At 59.5% G+C, this 17,567-nt stretch overlaps 2 protein-coding genes across 2 annotated transcripts in view; one reads left to right on the top strand and one right to left on the bottom strand.

The window, feature by feature from the left end:
* The first annotated feature begins 1,205 nt into the window (after positions 1 to 1,205).
* Positions 1,206 to 8,680, top strand: Nkpd1 (NTPase KAP family P-loop domain containing 1). Its single transcript, XM_028893902.2, has 5 exons — positions 1,206 to 1,594; positions 2,258 to 2,376; positions 3,347 to 3,796; positions 5,378 to 5,509; positions 6,621 to 8,680. Exons 2-5 carry the CDS (start codon positions 2,286 to 2,288, stop codon positions 8,420 to 8,422), a joined length of 2,475 nt encoding a protein of 824 aa, XP_028749735.1. The 5' UTR covers positions 1,206 to 1,594; positions 2,258 to 2,285; the 3' UTR covers positions 8,423 to 8,680.
* A 6,950-nt stretch (positions 8,681 to 15,630) lies between these two features.
* Positions 15,631 to 17,567, bottom strand: part of Ppp1r37 (protein phosphatase 1 regulatory subunit 37) — a 30,469-nt gene continuing 28,532 nt past the window's right edge. Inside the window, exons 10-13 of the mRNA XM_028893825.2 lie at positions 17,324 to 17,490; positions 16,453 to 17,194; positions 16,146 to 16,232; positions 15,631 to 16,067 (exon numbers count right to left, since the gene is read on the bottom strand). Coding sequence (XP_028749658.1) covers positions 16,150 to 16,232; positions 16,453 to 17,194; positions 17,324 to 17,490 — 992 coding nt within the window. The 3' untranslated portion in view covers positions 15,631 to 16,067; positions 16,146 to 16,149. The remainder of the gene's footprint in view (positions 16,068 to 16,145; positions 16,233 to 16,452; positions 17,195 to 17,323; positions 17,491 to 17,567) is intronic.

Below are 17,567 nucleotides of genomic sequence, written 5' to 3'. Positions count from 1 at the left end.
AGGGCAGCAGGCTCTGTTAATTCCTGAGCCATCGCTCCAGGCCCCCAGCCCCAAGACAAGGTCTCTCCCACCCGACAGGACAGGTGGTTGAGAGGTTAAAAGGGCTGGTTGCTCTTGCCGAGGACCCAGGTTTGATTCCCAGCACCCACATAGTGGCTTACAACCATCCATAACTCTGCTTCCAGAGGATTTGAGAAGCCCTGTTCTGACTACTGTGGGCACCAGGTATCTACACATAAATGCAAGCAAAACATTCATACACATAAGACAAGATCCAGAGCCGGGCGGTGGTGGTGCACGCCTTTAATCCCAGCACTTGGGAGGCAGAGGCAGGCAGATCTCTGTGAGTTCGAGGCCAGCCTGAGCTACATAGCGAGATCCAGGAAAGGCGCAAAGCTACACAGAGAAACCCTGTTTTCAAAAAATAAAAAACAACAAAAAAAAAAACAAGGTCTAGTCATGTAGCTCAGGTTGGCCTTGAACTCAGGTGGTCCTCCTGCCTCAGCCTACCAAGAGATGACTGATAATGTCACCAGGCTCAGTGGAGTCCCTAGGGTTGAAGCATCCACCTCTGTAGAGTGGTCCAGATGTCCCCTGTGTTCCCTGTTCTGTCCCTCTCTCCAGCTCCCTACAAGTAAACTCTTGGCACCCCACTTTGCATGCATGGCCCCCTGCCTGGCCAGCCCCACCCTGGTCCCCTCTATGGGTCCAGTAGCCTTTTCTACACAGCCTAGTGGGCAGGACTGGCATGCCACGGTTCACCTCTGGATACATCCCCGCCTCCCAGATGGGCCAGGGGACACTCCCCAAAGAAGGGGCTGGAAGGACGGCCGGCAGGAAAGAAACCACAGCTGGAGGAAAGTAGCCAGGCCCTGACGGCAGGAGGCAGTGAGGCCCCGCTGACGCGAGGGAAGAATTCCACAGAGTGGGGTGCCATTTTCCCCAGTACCACCCTGGCCCGACCAAGCACAGGCAAGGCTTGGTAGCCACCACTTCCTTTCATTCCCGGCTCTGTGTGGTCTGGGGCAAGGAAGGCGTTCTGTGTCTCTGGGCCTCAGTTTTCTCCTCTGTGAAGTGGGCAGGACTCCTGTGGGTTGTGGTGATAAAGGGGGCTACCGAGTGAGCAGGCGCAGAAGCCGGTTGCCGGGGACCTATGCGAGGCATCCAGAGCAGCACTCGGTAAATAGGTCAGCTGGTGCTGGCCCTGAGGGCTGGATGGACTCATCCTTTTGACAACCTCAGGAAACAGGTGCCAACCTGGCCTATTCATCGACGAGGAAGCCCAGAGAGATGAAGTCACTGACCCATGGTCACACAGCTGTGCCACATCAGAGCCAGCAGACGGCTGGGGTTTTTTCTGCCTCCTCCCTCCCGGCAGAGGTATCCAGAAACCTGGTGTGAGGGTTGCTGCGGACTCTCCACCCCCTCCTGGGTTCATCCTGTCCGGGGCACCCAGTCCTAGAGAGCAGCAGGCCAGGCGCCTGCCCAAAGGGCGGGGACACACGCCGGAGAACCGGCCGAGCGGGCACCACTGGGCTCCAGCCAGGCCTGCGCGGGCCACGGCAGGGAGCTGGGGCCGCGGGGCCACCACCAGGTAGGTACTGAGAGCCCAGGCTGGGACGTGGGGGGCATGCGGTGGTAGGCTGGACCACTGTCCTGATCCCCAACCCCAGTCACCCAGGTTCCCATCGCCCTGGGCCAGACAGTATCTTTCCCAGCTCAGTTCTGACTCCTCCGAACCTCTAAACACGCCGCGCCCCCCCCCCCCCCCCGCTGTGTCTCCTCAGAAGACACCAGCTTCGCTTTAACCCCAGATGTCCCTTCTCTCCGCCCCGCGTTGAGTTCCCCACATTTATTTATTTATTTATTTATTATTTTTTCTTTTGCTTTGTGAGAGGTCTCACTCTGTGGCTCTTTCTGGCTTCAAAGTCAGAGACTCCCCCTCCCGTCTCTGTCTCCTGAGTGCTGGGATTCAAAGGCATGCGCCACCATGCCTGGGAAGTTCCCTGCTCTTAGATTCTAGTCTGGCTCTGCTTGGTGGCTTCCCAGGTCAGGCTGCACTCCCCCACCTGGCCCCACAGTAACCCCCTGGCACCTGACCATTGTCTCTCCCGCACTTCAGTGCTCACTCCAGTGACCCAGGGGAGCCCCCCTCCCCCACATCTGGACTGTGCCTCTTGCCTGTCCAAGATCACAAGGGGTCATCTTAAAACAGCCCAGGGACCCCGCCGAGCTGAGCACTGACCCCTCCATCTAGGAACGGGCCCCTGACATCACGGCCCGCCATGCAGAAGAACTACAATGTCCGCTTCACCAAGAGTGCCCGGACCCCCGACGAGCAATACTTTTTGGATCCTGAGTTGGGGCACCAGAAAGGTAAGAGCTCATTTTGAGGGGGTGGGTTGTGGCAGGAGAAGTGGGTGGGGGGTGGGGTGGGGTGCTGAATTTACGTGCACCCCCAGAAACAACCTCCGGGGAGAAAAGCCACAGAGCCGATTGCTGTGGCACGTGCCTGTCATCCCAGCATTTCCCAGGCTGAGGCAGGGGACTGCTGCAAGTTCCAGGCTAGCCCGGGTTACACAGTGAGACTGGTCTTACTGAAAAGGGCAGAGTCAGGGTCTCACTCTGTAGCCCAGGCTAGCCTTGACCTCCTAGGCTCAAGCGCTCCTCCTACCCCAGGCTCACAGGAATCTGATAACCACCACGCTCGTCTCCTCGAGTCCAAAAGTTGGAGCATTCACTAGGGGTGGGAGCAGGAAATCCTTTCGAACATCTCCAGGCTGTGGGGGAACAGCCTCCAGAGGAGCCACATGGTGGGAGGGGCAGGGTAGGGGGGGAGACCCCCAGTGGGTGCGTCTCTGGTAGTGGCTCAGATTCCCACAATGACCAAGGGGAGTGGGGAGGGGGCACTGACTTCCTGTCAAAGGCGTCCCAGACTCCCGGATAACTCAGGACCCACCGGCCTCCTCAGTCCTTAGCCTATCCCCTCTCCACGGCCACTTCCGACCAGCCAGGCCAGCTCCTAGATCCTCAGCCATCCTCACCCTAAGATTCTACAGCAAGGACCCCGCCCCCAGGGATGCAGGACATTAGTCTCGGGATTTGGGGTGCCAAGATGCAGGAATCTCTGGTATTGTCCTCTCTTGGTCCTCCCTGGAAAGCACAGACCCTGTGTGTCCCGTCCCTGACATCATCTGGGTCCTTGGTGCCCCTTTCACTGCTGGGGCCTCTGGGGCTCCCATGGATGCTCCAGGCCAGCCTTACCAAATAGCACAACCTGGTTCAAGCCAGTGTCCCCAGGGGGACCGGGACCCAGTCCCAGTCACCCCCGCTTCCTTCCTTCCAGGATGCTGTCGTCAGTGGTACCAGGACCCGGTGGCCACTCACGCCCACGGGCCCTGTCAGCTGCCCCCCAAGGCTCACTGGCAGCAGGCTTATCACAGCCACCGGGGTGGCAGCGGCTGCCGCAGGTGCCCCCAGCCCCTCATTCTGCAGCGACAGCGGCAGCAGCAACAGCGGCAACCCCCACCCCTCCCTCCCAGTCCGCTGCGGCAGCGGCTCTGTCCAGTTCGCGGGGCCCAGAAGGGGTCACCTGCGGTCGCCGCTGCCCGCATGGGACCAGCCAGCGCCCCACAGCCTCCTGCCACTTCATCACCCACAGCTGTATCAGCCACGGCCAGCAGCAGCCCAGCCCAGCCCTCTGCATCTGGTGCCCTCCTGGAGCCCAGCGAGCCCACCGAGGCGCGGCCCCTGCCTGCGCCCCCAGCCTGCGGCTCCTTCACCTCCTACGGCGCCGGTGCTGAGCCCAGGCTTTCCCCCTGGGGCTGCATCCCCATTGCCTTGCTTCTGCCTGGGCCTTCTGCTCCCTGGCTGGCACCTTGGGCCTGTCCTCAGTCCACACACACTGTGGTCCCTGTGCGGACAGCGTTCATCCCAAGCCCTTGGTCTCTGCCTTAACGGTTGGGGTCCCTGACTTCTGGGGCAGGCCTCTGCCCCTCCTCTCTGCGGGTGCTCTGCTTCTGGTTTCTCTTTTCTTAGCCCTACCTCAACTGGCCCACAAGGCCAGGGAGGACAAGGGGCAGGGGGTGATGAGGACCTGGGGCAGCTTTTTGGCCAGCTGTGGTGCTGGGGGGCACAGGTGGAGAGTGGGGGTTAAAGAAGAGGTAGGAAGAGCATGGGAGAGGGGAGAGCGCTGGGGGGGGGGCATGGTCACCTGGTACAGCGGGTTCCAGGAAGACAGCTCAGTGAGGAGTTACAGGGTCACTAGGTGACAATCACTTTGAGGGGAAAGAAGAGACGGGAAAGGGGACCCCGGGCTTGGAACGGGGCCATCGTCAGGGTACCACTCAGATGGCAGGGTCATATTAGGCACTGAGGTGGTCTGCCGCAGGGACAGCCAAGGTGAGGCAGGCGTAGGCTCAGAGAAGAGGCCACTGGGAAGAGGCAGAGTCCATCCGGAGCAGGGAGGGGCTGAGCCAGGTTCGGGGTGGCGGCCCCAAAGGTGGGGGACACAGCTGTGTCAGGACCTGGGTCTGAAGTAGAGCAACAGGTAACAAGAACGCACAGCAAGGTTGGGCATGCACGACCTGCCATGGCGCCCGGGGGCCAGGAAGTCCATTTCACACTCAGAGAAAGAGAGGCTTAGTGAGGTGAGGTCACCCATCGATTAGGCATGGCTGGGGTCCGCCCAGGCCACTGTCACCCCAGCTCACCTTATCCTAAGCTCTTCCTGGCTCTGCTGCCAGTCACAGCCACACCCCGCAGCCCACCACGTCAGCTTCCATGAGTGGGCCCCACCTTTTGGACATCCTAAGTCTCGGTCCGAGAAGTAATGCTCAGCCCCTCTAGAGGGGACGCTGTGGTGCTTGCGCACAAGGCCTTCTGGGATGAGGAACTTGTGTCCTCAGTGGTCACTGGATACAGGGGCACTGGCCAGTGACTAGGTCAGTCTCTTTACCCTCCCTAGTGTCTGGTCAGGAGAAGGGACAAGGGGCTCACAAGCCGTCACAGTTCCGAGATCCCTGTGTATGGAGCTTTGGGGCGCAGGAGAGTGTCCTTGTCTCGAGGGCCTTGTGCCCCAAGGAAGGCCCGTGAGATTTTCCTAGAACTACAGGCATGTAAAGGGCTGAGCAGGCCTAATGATTTAGGGCCAACAAGGCCAGATTCTGCAAATCTCTGGGTCAATCCCAGATCCTAGAAGGGGGGTGGGTGCGCTTCCGCCGAGGGCTTTGACCTGAGTCACCGTGGGGATCCAGGAGGACCCAAGGTGCTGGTGGCATGCAGAGCAGGGCTGGCTGAAGGCGTGGAGGGCACACGGGAGGAGGGAGAGCGGCACCCAACCAGCGCCACTGACTCGGTTTCCCTTTGCCACCTCCAGACATCCTGACGGAGGACGATGTCTACTGCAGCTGTCTGGCTAAAACTCTGTGTCACGTGCCGGTTCCAGTGACGGTGGGCTTCTACGCTCCCTTCGGTTGCCGTCTTCACATGATGCTGGACAAGATCATGAGTGAGTATCTGCGCGTTTCGAGGGCAGGCGGGAGTGGGGTGGGGTGGGGGAGTGGGCAGGAAGCTGGGTCTCTGGTCCCTTCTCTGTTCTCCAAGTCACATCCTCTGGTCCTCCCCACCCTTGCTCAGGCACATCCCTTGCTCCCTGGTACCCTAAGGAGAAAGCCTGGGTTCTTCACTAAGGCTGCAGGCCACACTCCTGCTTCTGATGCAAGCCCCGCACTCTGGTGGTGGTGGTGGGGTCCCCAAAGATCCCGAGCACACTGAGGTACACTGAAGACACCAGCAGAAACTTGGCCAACGGTTGGACATGGCGGCCTTTGCCACCCTCGGTCACCGCTGGAATGAGTTCAGCCCCTGCTGACTGTTCACTGCCACCCCATGTTCTGACAAGGACGCAGTCTAAAGAAAAGATCAGGATACGGAAAAGGATGCTCCTGAGTTCCAGCCCTGGGCTAGGTCATGGGCGAGGTGACAGTCCCCTCTCACTCATCACTGGGCCCACATCCTGTCCCAGAGTACTCACCACCCATTGTTCAGACACCGCCAGCACCTCCTTGGTGCTGGGGGGATCCAGGGATGACCAAGAAGACAGCAGCCAGGGCCCTGCCCTGCCTGAGACAGTAACACCAAGAGTGGGTCCCTGACCCAGCCTGATCAGGGTAGGCTCCCCGGAGGAGGGGCAGTCAGCCAGAGACAGACTCAGGCTGAGTTCCTGCTTCCTTGTCTGGCCTGTCCTCTTCCCACATTTCACTCACCCATTCATTCATAATCCATTCATTCATCTTGTACCCGGGCATTTCATCCATTCATTTATCCATCCATTCATCTTGTACCTAGGCGTTTCATTCATTTGTTCATCCATGCATACATATTCTTGTACTCGGGCATTTCATTCATTCATTCACCTATCATTCATTCCTGGTTGGATGGATAGGACATCCAAAGTGCCTCCCCCTCTTGCCAACTCTTTCTACCTCTCTGCAGGGAGGTCCCTACTTCTGTCCTCGCCCTCCCAGTCTCTCTCTTCAGGCCTCCCGCCTCCACCTACACGCACCTGGGCCCAGCCCCTCTGGGCCATCGCCACTGACACCTTCCCTCCCCTCCCCCAGCGCTGATGCAGCAGGAGGCGGCGCAGCGCGAGAGCGAGGAGCTGCAGCGCGTGCAGTGGCGGCCGCGGCGCGTGCGCGGCTGGGGCGTCCCGCAGCTGCTGTGGTTCCTGGTGTTTCTGCAGCCGGTGATCACCGAGCTGCACCTGCGGCGCAGGAACGTGCGCTTCCTGTTCATCCGCTTTAGCGCCTGGCAGTACGCGGGCACCGACAAGCTGTGGGCGGGGCTGGTGACCACGCTGTGCGAGGGCATCCGCCACCACTACGGCGCGCTGCCCTTCAGCGTGTACTCGGTGCTGGGCAACAAGCCCGGGGGCCCGCGCGACGGCCTCTGTCAACGCGAGTGGCACTGCCGACGCCGCGTGTGCTTGGCGCTGCTGGCGCTGCTGGCCGCGCTGTGCCTGGGCGTGGGGCTGCTGTACCTGTCGCTGGGGGGCCATGCGCCGGGCCACACGGGTCGTGGCGTGCTCAAGGCGCTGGGCGGCGCGGCCACCACGCTGTCGGGCTCGGGGCTGCTCATGGCCGTGTACTCCGTGGGCAAGCACCTGTTCGTGAGCCAGCGCAAGAAGATCGAGCGCCTAGTGTCGCGTGAGAAGTTCGGCAGCCAGCTGGGCTTCATGTGCGAGGTGAAGAAGGAGGTGGAGCTGCTCACCGACTTCCTGTGCTTCCTGGAGATCTACCAGCGACGCCGGCTGCGCGTGGTCCTCGAGGTCACCGGGCTGGACACGTGCTACCCGGAGCGCGTGGTGGGCGTGCTGAACGCCATCAACACGTTGCTGTCCGACAGCCACGCTCCCTTCATCTTCATCCTGGTGGTGGACCCCAGCATCCTGGCCGCGTGCCTGGAGAGCGCGGGCAACATGAAGGGCACGGCGGACAACGGCTACCTGTTCCTCAACCGCACCGTCACGCTGCCCTTCTCGGTGCCGGTCATGGGCCGTCGCACCAAGTTGCAGTTCCTGCACGACGCGGTGCGCAGCCGCGACGATCTGCTGTTCCGGGAGCTGACGCTCAAGCTGCAGCCGCAGAGCCAGGGCTCGGCCGCCGGCGAGGGTACGCAGCTGCTGGCGGTGGAGACGCAGGCGGACGGGGAGCGCGCGCAGGGTCGCGTGGACGCGGAGGCGGCGCGGCGCATCCAGGAGGCGCTCTGCTGCCTGCACGACGAGCGCGACTGCCTGTACGAGTACGTGCCCGACAACGTAGTGTCCATGCGGCGCATCGTCAACACGGTGCCCATCACCGTGCGCCTGTTGCAGCAGCAGCAGCAGCAGCAGCCGGACCGCGTGGGACCCACCCCGCGTCACGCGGTGGCTTGGGTCGTGCTCGCCAACCAGTGGCCTTGTCGCCTCAGCTGGGTGCTGCAATGCCTGGAGGACCGGCAGCAGGCGGGGGGCGCGCCCGAGGGCCGCGCGCGCCTCTGGGACGTCTTCTGCGACAACAGTCGCGAGCTGCACACCATGACCAAAGCCTTGCAGAATGTGCTGGACCTGGATGGCGACCCCGAGCTTTTTGAGCGCTTTCTGGGCACTGATTTCCCCTTCACCGTGTCCGAGGCACAGAGTTTGCTGCGCTGCACGGTCAACCTGGACCATTCCATCCGCCGCCGCATGGGCCTCATCCGGGCCGTTAGCGCACTCAAGCCGCCCAGCCCGCCCAAGTCCCCGTCCCGGGATGATCCCCAGGCCAATCGTGGAGCCAGTAATGCCGCAGGGACGTCCCAGGTGGCCCATGGATCAGGACACAGTAGAGAGGTGCATCACCCCCGGGACCGGACCAATGGGGGCAAGCCAAGGCCGATGGCCTAAGTCCTTTAATTTCAGGGGTGTCGAGGTCACTTGGGTTTGGGATGGAGAACACCAGCAGCCACATCCCGCCTGCCCCAGGAGGGTGTGAGGGCAGGGCTGGGCTCAAGACAAACGGGATTTGGGATGGAAGGCATCCTGGTGACTTTGGAAGCCAAAAGGGCGGCAGGTAGCAACTTCCTGGAGTAAGTAGCTCCCACACCGGTGTCTAGTGAGGCATATGGAAGTCAAAAAAGCAATAAAGGAAGCTGTGGAAAGCCAGGGCTGGCCTTCATGTCCTGGATTTCTGGCTAGGTGAGGATGCCACCTGCCCCCACCTACTTCCTCCTCAGAGAGCCAGGCCTCTGAACTGCATCCCAGCAACTGATGTTGGCATCCCAGGGGGTAGGAGGAGGCTTGCGGGGGTGGTGGGTGAGGCTGCGGGGGCAGGGGAGATGAAGGGCAGACGCCAAGTTGACTCAGGCAAAGGGGAGCACCCAGGCCTGCGGGGATGCCAGGCCTTTGTTCCCCACACCCGAGCCTGCCCTCTGTGGGCAGAGCAGGAACTGGCATTTCCCAGGGCGGTGCCTGTGACCTCATCAGGTGGCTCCACCTCTCAGCATGTGGGCTAATTAAGCCTCAACCAGCTAGGTGTGTGGCACCGCCCTCCCCAGATAGGCAGGTAACTGTCCGAGAGGAACTATTGAGGATGTGCCTGTTTTACGAGTCACTCCAGGGCTACTGGCTGGGGCAGGGTACTGACTGTGAAGCCACATCACCAGCAGGGAAGTTGAGGAACTGGGATTGGCACATGAGGGGAATGTGGAGTCAGAGCAAAGCCAGGTGGGACAGTATGAACTGTGGCTGGGCTGGGCCCTTTCCTGCTAGCATGCTCAGAGACCAGGGATGAGCGTCACACCTGTGGGTGGCTCCTGAGGCCCTAGTGGTCAAATATGTCCCCACACACTCAGGCTGGGGTTCCTCATCCACTGTAGTGTGGTGGGGAGGGAACAGCAGAGCTCAGCTCTGAATTACAAAGACACCCGAGACCAAGGGGATGACTTTGTTTTGTGGTGATGAGGATTTATAAAGACCCTCCTGCCTGATAGACAAGCATTCTACCACTGAGCCACACCCCAGCCCCTCACTGAGGGATTCTAGGCAGGGGCTCCACCACTGAGCCACACCCCAGCCCCTCACTGGGGGATTCTAGGCAGGGGCTCTACCACTGAGCCACACCCCCAGCCCCTCACTGGGGGATTCTAGGCAGGGGCTCTACCACTGAGCCACACCCCAGCCCCTCACTGGGGGGTTCTAGGCAGGGGCTCTACTTCTGACTTACAGTCACTGACCAAATCAGTGACTTTTGAGCCAGAGTCCCTGAAGACTAAGAGGACAGTACCCTTCACCCATTCTCAGGCTATGTGGTTCATCAGTTGGTGGTATTGACTTCACATCCCTTAGGTCTCTGGCTAAAGCCAATCTATCCCTGGCTTCTTTGGTCTCTCAGCATTACTGGCTGAGTGAACACAGTTCAGGCAGTCACTAACTGTAAGGAAATGTCTTTCAGCCTTGGTGTGGAATTTCACAGTGCCGGGCGTGGTGGCGCACACCTTTCATCCCAAAACTCCAGGAACAGCGGCAGGCAGATCTCTGTGAATTCCAAACCACCCAGGGCTGCACAGTGAGACCCTATGTGAAGACAAACTATCTCAGAAGATGGCTCCGCAGCCAGTCAGCCGATACAGGCCTTTGCCTGACAACCAGAGTTAGACCCCTAGGACCCATAGATTCGGAGCTGGCAAGATTGCTAGGTTGTTTTGTTTTTCCAGACAGGGTGTCTCTGTGTAGCTTTGGAGCCTTTCCTGTATCTCGCTCTGTAGACCAGGCTGGCCTTGAACTCATAGAGATCTGCCTGCCTCTGCCTCCCGAGTGCTGGGATTAAAGGTGTGCGCCACCACCGCCCAGCAAGATTGCTGCTCTTGCAGGGGACCCATCTTTGGTTTCCCAGAACCCATGTCAGGACATCTCAATCCCTTCCACCTGTAACTTCAGCGCCAGAGAATCCTATGCCCTCTTTTGGTCCCTGTGGTCATTGTTCTCACATGCATACCCCCCAACACACACACACACACACACACACACACACACACACACACACACACACACTTAATTAAAAGTCTGAAGGGGGGCTCCTGTTGGATCTCCATGTTGGTGAGTGAATGGCCTCAAGTCTCAGTATCTGTCCACTGAGAACCAAGGTGATAGTATCTGAAAGACGGCATCGGGGCCAGGGTCAGAGGTGGGCTGAAGAGATGGCCCAGTGGTTATGAGCACTTACTGCTCTTGCAGAGAACCTGACCCAACACCTACGTGGTGGCTCACAACCATCTATAACTCCAGTCCCGTGGGATATGACCACCTTTCCTGGCCTCTGTGGGCTCCTGCAAGCTCATGGTGCCAGCATACATGCTGACAAACACTCATACACATAAACCAGTAAGTCTTAAAAAATCGGGAGGCAGAGGCAGGAGGATCTCTGTGAGTTCAGGCCAGTCTGGTTTACATAATGAGTTTCAGAATAACCAGGACTACAAAGAGAGACCCCACAAGATAAATAATAAAAATAAAATCTGAAAAAAAAAAAGGTTTCCTGGAGTGTTGTGCGGCTGTTACCACTGTCCATTTCTGAGGAGCACGTTGTGTGGTACATGGGGGAAGTCTTCCAAGTCACTGCCAGCAGAGGCAGCAAAGAGTTGGCCATACCCTGAGCTAAGGTTGACTGCCTTGCCTGCACCTTGGTGATCTTGAAAAGCTCCTGTCCGCCCAGGATGGCAAGCTGCTGGCCCTCCCTCCTCACCGCCCTGCCAAGGTCCTGAGCACATGCTGAGCCTGCAGGTGCATCTGGCCATGACTAGGAGGCCTCGATGAGGTCCTTGCAGGTCAAACGACCTTCTAACCGGGAGTCCTGGGGACCTTTTGGGGTCCCAGCCAAGCCCCCAGCCTGGGCGTGAAGCAGACTCTCTACACCTTTTTTCCCCTCCCACAGTCCCACAGTCCTGCAGGATGGACTGTAAAGTGAGTAAAGGTGCCTGTGGCCAAGCCTGACAAAGTAGGTGCGATCCCAGACCCACGTGGTGGAAGGAGAGAACTGACCCCAGCAATGTGTCATGTTACATGAATCCCACCCCCACAAAATCATCAAAAAATGTAATTTAAAAATGTAATTTAAAAAGCAAAAGGGTTGGGGGTTTAGCTCAGTGGTAGAGCGCTTGCCTAGCAAGCACAAGGCCCTGAGTTCGGTCCTCAGCTCTGAAAAAATAAAATTAAATTAAAAAAAACTAAAGTAAAAGGTAATTTTAACACCCCCCCCCACCACCACACACAGAGTAAAGAGGGCTGGGAAGACAGCTCCGTGGGTAAAGGCTGTTGAGTCTGCTGACCTGAGTGTGTGTGACCCAAGGCACGAGAGAGAGAGAGAGAGAGAGAGAGAGAGAGAGAGAGACAGACAGACAGACAGACAGACAGGCCGGCCTCTGACTTCCAGCCAGGGCCATGTAGAGAGACCCTGTCACAAAAAAAAAAAAAAAAAAAAGTAACAAAAGTATTTTAAAACTTTTTTGGGGTGATGTATGGCAGCACAAGCCTTAAATCACAGCCCTTGGGAGACAGAGACAAAGGGATCTCTGTGAGTTCAAGGCTAGCCTGGTCTACAGAGGGAGTTCCAGGACAGCCAGGCTGCACAGAGAAACCCTGTCTTGAAGACCAAAACAAAAAATTTCCAGGCAGGCAGAGGATGTTTGCAGAGGGAAGGTAAAGCCACTGTACTGACAGGGACTGTACATCCATGGGACATCGGGTCCCATGGATGCACAGGCCGCGGGGCCAGATGGCTCCCTCCCTATCTACCAGGCTGCCTGCACGCTTCTGCACTAAGTTGAGGCTGGATAGGTGCATCCCTGGTCAGCCAAGACCACTATATACTGGGGCTGGAGGACCAACCGCCGGAAGCTGAGGAACTGGCCGAGTGCCGCTGCCAGGGCTGTTTTCCGGGCAGGGTCGCCCTTATGTAGCCCAGACAGACGTGTAGCGGAGGATGATCTTAAGACTCCCAATCCTCCTGCCTCCACCTCCTGGATGTCTCACCACATCCTGCCTGCTCTATCTTGAGACTCTGACTGTGTGTCTGCCAAACCCAAACAGGATGTCAGGATTTAGTTCCCGTACACCACAGGGCTTTTGTGTGCTCTCACACAGGCCAAGGAGCTGGCTGCCACCAACCAGAATTCTAAGTGCTATGTGTGCTGAGGAGCTGAGACCCTTGTCGGCCCCAGGACCATCGATGCTTGTAGCCCTGGGGGTTGACTGCCAGCGCAGGCTTGCAGGGGTGGTGTCCCCGAGTCATGTGGTGGGGAGCAGCTGCCTCCATGCTGAGCTCCAGGAAGTCTAGCAAGGAACACTTCCAGTGTCAGGCTGTTGGGGTCACTAGAACTGGGTACAGCTTCAGAACAACCAAACCAGGTAGGGGTGGCGCCGCACATCTTTAATCCCAGCGCTCTGGAGGCAGAGGCAGGCGAATCTGTGAGTTCAAGGCCAGCCCGGTCTATAGAGTGAGTTCCAGGACGGCCTATGTACCAGAGGCCCTGTCTCAAAACACAGCTGTAATGAAGGGACAAATGGCTGAGCTTCCTGAGGGAAGAATTCCGTGCCCAGATGCTGGCCTCTACCTCCAGCTGCAATCCCATGGCCCTGGACACCAGTGAGCTCTACAGAGCTGACCCATCTGCTCTGAAAGGCTGTGGCAAGCGGCCAACCACGAGTGGCCGCCACCACCAGACATTGTCTCCTGCGGGTGGAGGTTCTGAGAACAAGAGAGAACTTGCCGGACCTGTCGCTCGTCACTCCAACCCTGTTGTCACATGGCCAGCCCTGTGGCTGGGTCCACCTTTTTCTTTCTTTTTTTTCTTTCTTTGGTAAGAGCCGGGCTCTTGGTGTATTTCCCAGCCTGGCCTGGAGTTCCTGGGCTCCAGTGACTCTCGTTCCAGCCTCCTGAGCAACTGGGACTACAGGTATACAAGCAGCCATAGGATACATCAATTATACACACACACACACCCCTGGAGGTGCTGGGGGGAACCAGGGCGTGCTTGATAAATACTGTACCACTGAGCCACACCCCGACCCCCAGTTGCCCCTTCATCAGTACCCTTTTCACGCTGGTTTGGGGCCCGTCCTAAGGGACTCATTTTCACATGATCACCTTGGTGAAGAGCTCCTGGGACTTTGGATCTCATCAGCATCACTCTGAGGTGGCCATCCGTCCCAGCAGCGGTTGGGAAGGACCGATTTCTCACGCCGTGTTAAGAGCTGGTACAAGCGAGACACAGCCAAGACCAGGAGGAGCCCCGCACAGGCTCACAGAGGGTGCGTCCACTGGGCCAGAGCTGCTGAGACTTAATATGCTGACCACAGAGAGTGGTGAGGACCCCACCAGGCAGGCTTTCCCCAGAACCCAGGATGCCTCAGCTCCCCCCCAGCCTAGCTCAGAAGGGGCTGGTAACAGGGTAGCTGTACTGGCATCTCCCAGGTACTTAAGGGATGGGATGCAACAGATGACGACTTGGTCGGCAGTGGTTCCTGTGTGGCTTCCCCGCGCCCCACTCCCAAACAAGTGTCTGTTGTGTCCTGAGGTGTGGTGAGCTTGTCTGGAGCAGAAGGAGACCCAAGTACAAGCCACTAGTGTTTCAAGAAAGAGGATTCTGGGCTGGGGAGCTAGCTTGGTGGATAAAAAAAAAAGCTTGCTGTAGAAGCCTGAAGACCCGAGTTCAAATCCCAGCCCCCATGTAAAAGCCCGACAGTGTCCTGTGGCTGCTGTATCCCAGTGTTCCTAGGAGGAGACAGGAGCAGACAGGAGAACCTCCAGTTCAGGGGCCAGCCAGCCTGGTGTAAGAGAGCCTGACTCAAACCAGGTGTGGTATAGGATAAATAATACCCTGGGTTCTCTGATCTCCACCAGTGTGCCATGGCAAGCATGCATCACATTCACACACTAACTTGTACACACAAATCCATGTGCCTAAAAGTTAGTTTAAAAAAAGTTTCTGACAGATACAATGATGGGGTGCAGAGGACTCCCAGGCTTTTTGTTTTGTTTTTTTGTTTGTTTTGAGACAGAATTTCTCTGTGTAGCCCTGGCTGTCCTGGGACTCACTCTGTAGACCAGGTTGGCCTCAAACTCACAGAGATCCGCCTGCCTCTGCCTCCTGAGTGCTGGGATTAAAGGGGTGTGCCATCGCAACCAGCTAGCCTTTTTCTTTCTTTCTTTTTTTTTTTTTTTGGTTTTTCGAGGGCCTGGCTATTTTTAGTGCCGCTGAGTAGAGCCTGACTCCCAGGTTTAAGACAGGAAAGGACATGGACACCGTGAGGTTGAGGCTATGTCCACACAGGCAGGCATTTCCTACAGACGGCTCTCCTTGGTTTTCATTCTTGCGGAGCCTGAGACTGAATGCACTCAGCACACCCAGTCCCTCACTGGCGGCTTCCAGGCCAGGGCTCCCCACTCTCCACTGCCCCAGCTTCCCTGTCAACTAAGTCCTCACGTCCAGTCTGTTACCCAGGGCGGCCTGGAACTTGTCATCTTCCCATCTCAGACTCCTTGGCAGCGGGGATGGCGAGCCTGTGTCACGGACCTGGCACTTCTCTCTCCGGTCCACAGGCCAGGCAGATGCTAGCGTGGGCACAGGTGGCCCCCAGGCCCTGTGCACACCCCTCCCTCCACAGATAGGGCCAAGAGAGGACAGGCTGGACCTGCTCCCTCAGCCAGCAGAATACCTTCGCCGGGCCCCTTGGGAACCCCAGGCTGGCTGAAGTGGGGGGATCACGAGTGGCCTCAGTGTTCCGCTGGAGGTGTGGGTGGACGAGGGTGGAAGAAGCAGGGAGGTCTGCCCGGCCTTCTGGGTCTCCTTTGGGGACCACTGGCACCACACCAGCGGCGGGTCTGCCACCGCTCACCCTCTCCCCAGCCCTCGGGCGGCTGGGCCCAGCACGAGGCAGAGGCAGATGGTCAACCCAACTCCCGTTTATTAGAAAAGGCGTGACGGCTGCACCAACAGGAGTGGCCCAGCCCACCCGCCCACACCACCCGCCCGCCCACCGCCCACCGCTGTAGTGCCTGCCAGGGCGCAGCCTCAGTGGCCCGGGCAGCAGGTCCCAGAGCCCCACTGCTGCGTGCCCAGTTCCCTGATAGATTTTATTGCACTTAAGAAAGAAAGCTCTCGTCCTTCCCGCTGGGCCCACCCCACAGGGGCTGGCAAACTCCACCACCACGCTCACCAGCCAGGTCTTGAAAGGGGCCAGGGCCATCCTACATCTGCCCTGCCTCCTCCCCTCCCAGGGCAGGCCGGTCACTGGCCCTCCAGGACCAGAGCAGCCTTGTGGCCAGTGACCCCGGGGAGTTCCTCCCGGCCGGCCGTCCTCTCCCTCCTGTCCAGCCCAGCCCCACACAAATGCGAGCTCGAGTCGGGAAGCACTCCCAGCCCGAGCCCCTGTGGCTGTAGTGTTTACGAGCGAGGCCTGGGGTCCCCGCCTGGCTTCCTGGGGGACTTGGCGGGGAGTCAGCAGATCCTTGGGGATGGCTTCAGCTCATCACAGACCGGCCGGAACTAAAGAACTAGGGAGCAGAGGTGAGGAGGAAGGTCAGCAGGGCTCCCCGCTCTTCAGGCCAGCCCCCCAGATGGCACCTACTCACAGTGTCACAGTGTGTCCCGCGGGGCCTCCTGACTGGCCTCTAAAAGCAGTTCCTCTAGCTTGCTGGCACCCTGGGGGCGGTGCAGTGCTGTAGGCAGTGGGTGGCAGCTCCCTCAGAGGCAGGCAGGGCATGGCCTTGCCCCTCCAGACCACACCGTCCCCACCCCAGGGAGAGCTCTGGGGTCGGGGTAGGAACCAACAACCAAGGCCGTCTCCTATCCCTCTACGGCACTCTAGAATGGGAAGCTGACGCCCGCCCACAGGTAGGTGCTTCCTTGATGGCTTACCCCCTGCCTCACTCCTCTTACCGTGCTCCAGGCTGCAGCTGCCCCTCTTAGCCTCCAGCCCTGGGGGTGGCTCTGGGGGCAGGGCCAGGGCAAACTCAGGCTTCAGGCCGTTGGGCAGAGGCTGCCCTGCCTGAGATGGCTCCGGCTGGGGCTGAGCCTCGGATGACTCTGGGTCCTGGATGTCCATGGTCTGAGGTGGTGGAGAGGCAGGTGGAGAGGGAGGGGAGGGTGGGGGAGAGGAGACAAAGGTGGGGGGAACAGGGGGCTCTGGCCTCTCGGGTGGACTCTCCACCCGGGTCACCACAAACACCTTGTGGCCTCGGCCTGGGCTGGAGACAGAAATGCGCTGCTCAGTGGGGGAGGAGGGGCTGCCTGGGGGGCTCTTATCCCCAGGGCCTAGGGAGTCCGCGGAGGGTATGAGGGCAGGGCAGGGGGCTGGGGGACTCTGCTCAGCGCCGCCCTCGGCCCTCTGCTGGTCCTGTTGCTCCTCCTCCTCCTCCTCCTGCTCCTCCCGGTCAGAGTCTGAGTCCGAGTCTGAGTCAGGGTCAGGCCCAGGGCTGGGGGCCCCATTCTGCGCCCCCATGGCTGGCAGGTCCCCCGGCTCTTCCAGGGGCGGGGGTGCGGTGACGGTGATCTCGGGCATGGAGGCCGACAGCTGCAGCTGCTGCTTCTCCTCCCGCTCTCTCGCCAGCACGAAGTTGCGCTTGCAGCCGTTCTGAATCTCGGCCAGTAGTGCCTTCTGCGTCTCGAGGAAGCTCTTCACCTGTGGGACCCGGCCTGCTAGGGCTCTGTGTGGCCTCGGCCCTACCCTGGCCCCTCAACCCCCCACCCGCCAGCCCGCCCGCCCCGCCCAAGAGAGACAGCACCGGTACAAGCGAGCGAGCGCCCTCACCGCCTCCTTCTTGGGCTCCCGGTCCAGGTCCAGGCGAAGCAGGGAGTGGTTCACCTTGAGGGCCAAGGACAGTGCCATGAGCCCGCCCGTCTTGATCTCGTTCTCCCGGAGGTCCAGTCTCAGGAGGCGGGGGCTCTCGGCGATGAACTCTGCCACGGCCACCGCGCCTGGGAGGGGGACGGCAGGGGCTGGCCACGGGCCCCACGCCTGGCCGCCGGCCGGCCGCCCTGCCGAGCCCCGCTGG

Source organism: Peromyscus leucopus, chromosome 1 (assembly GCF_004664715.2).
Source record: "Peromyscus leucopus breed LL Stock chromosome 1, UCI_PerLeu_2.1, whole genome shotgun sequence".
NCBI classification, from domain to species: Eukaryota; Metazoa; Chordata; class Mammalia; order Rodentia; family Cricetidae; genus Peromyscus; species Peromyscus leucopus.
The sequence above is the reverse complement of the archived record's forward strand: the minus strand, read 5'-3'. Positions and strand labels throughout refer to the sequence as shown.

What these genes read in the sequence shown, in the direction of transcription:
- Nkpd1 (XM_028893902.2), top strand. Translation starts at nt 2,286, where the DNA reads ATGCAGAAGAACTACAATGTCCGCTTCACCAAGAGTGCCCGGACCCCC. An exon ending in CTTCACCTCCTACGGCGCCG is followed by an intron (nt 3,797 to 5,377) that starts GTGCTGAGCCCA and finishes TGCCACCTCCAG; the next exon opens with ACATCCTGACGGAGGACGAT. An exon ending in GATGCTGGACAAGATCATGA is followed by an intron (nt 5,510 to 6,620) that starts GTGAGTATCTGC and finishes CCCCTCCCCCAG; the next exon opens with CGCTGATGCAGCAGGAGGCG.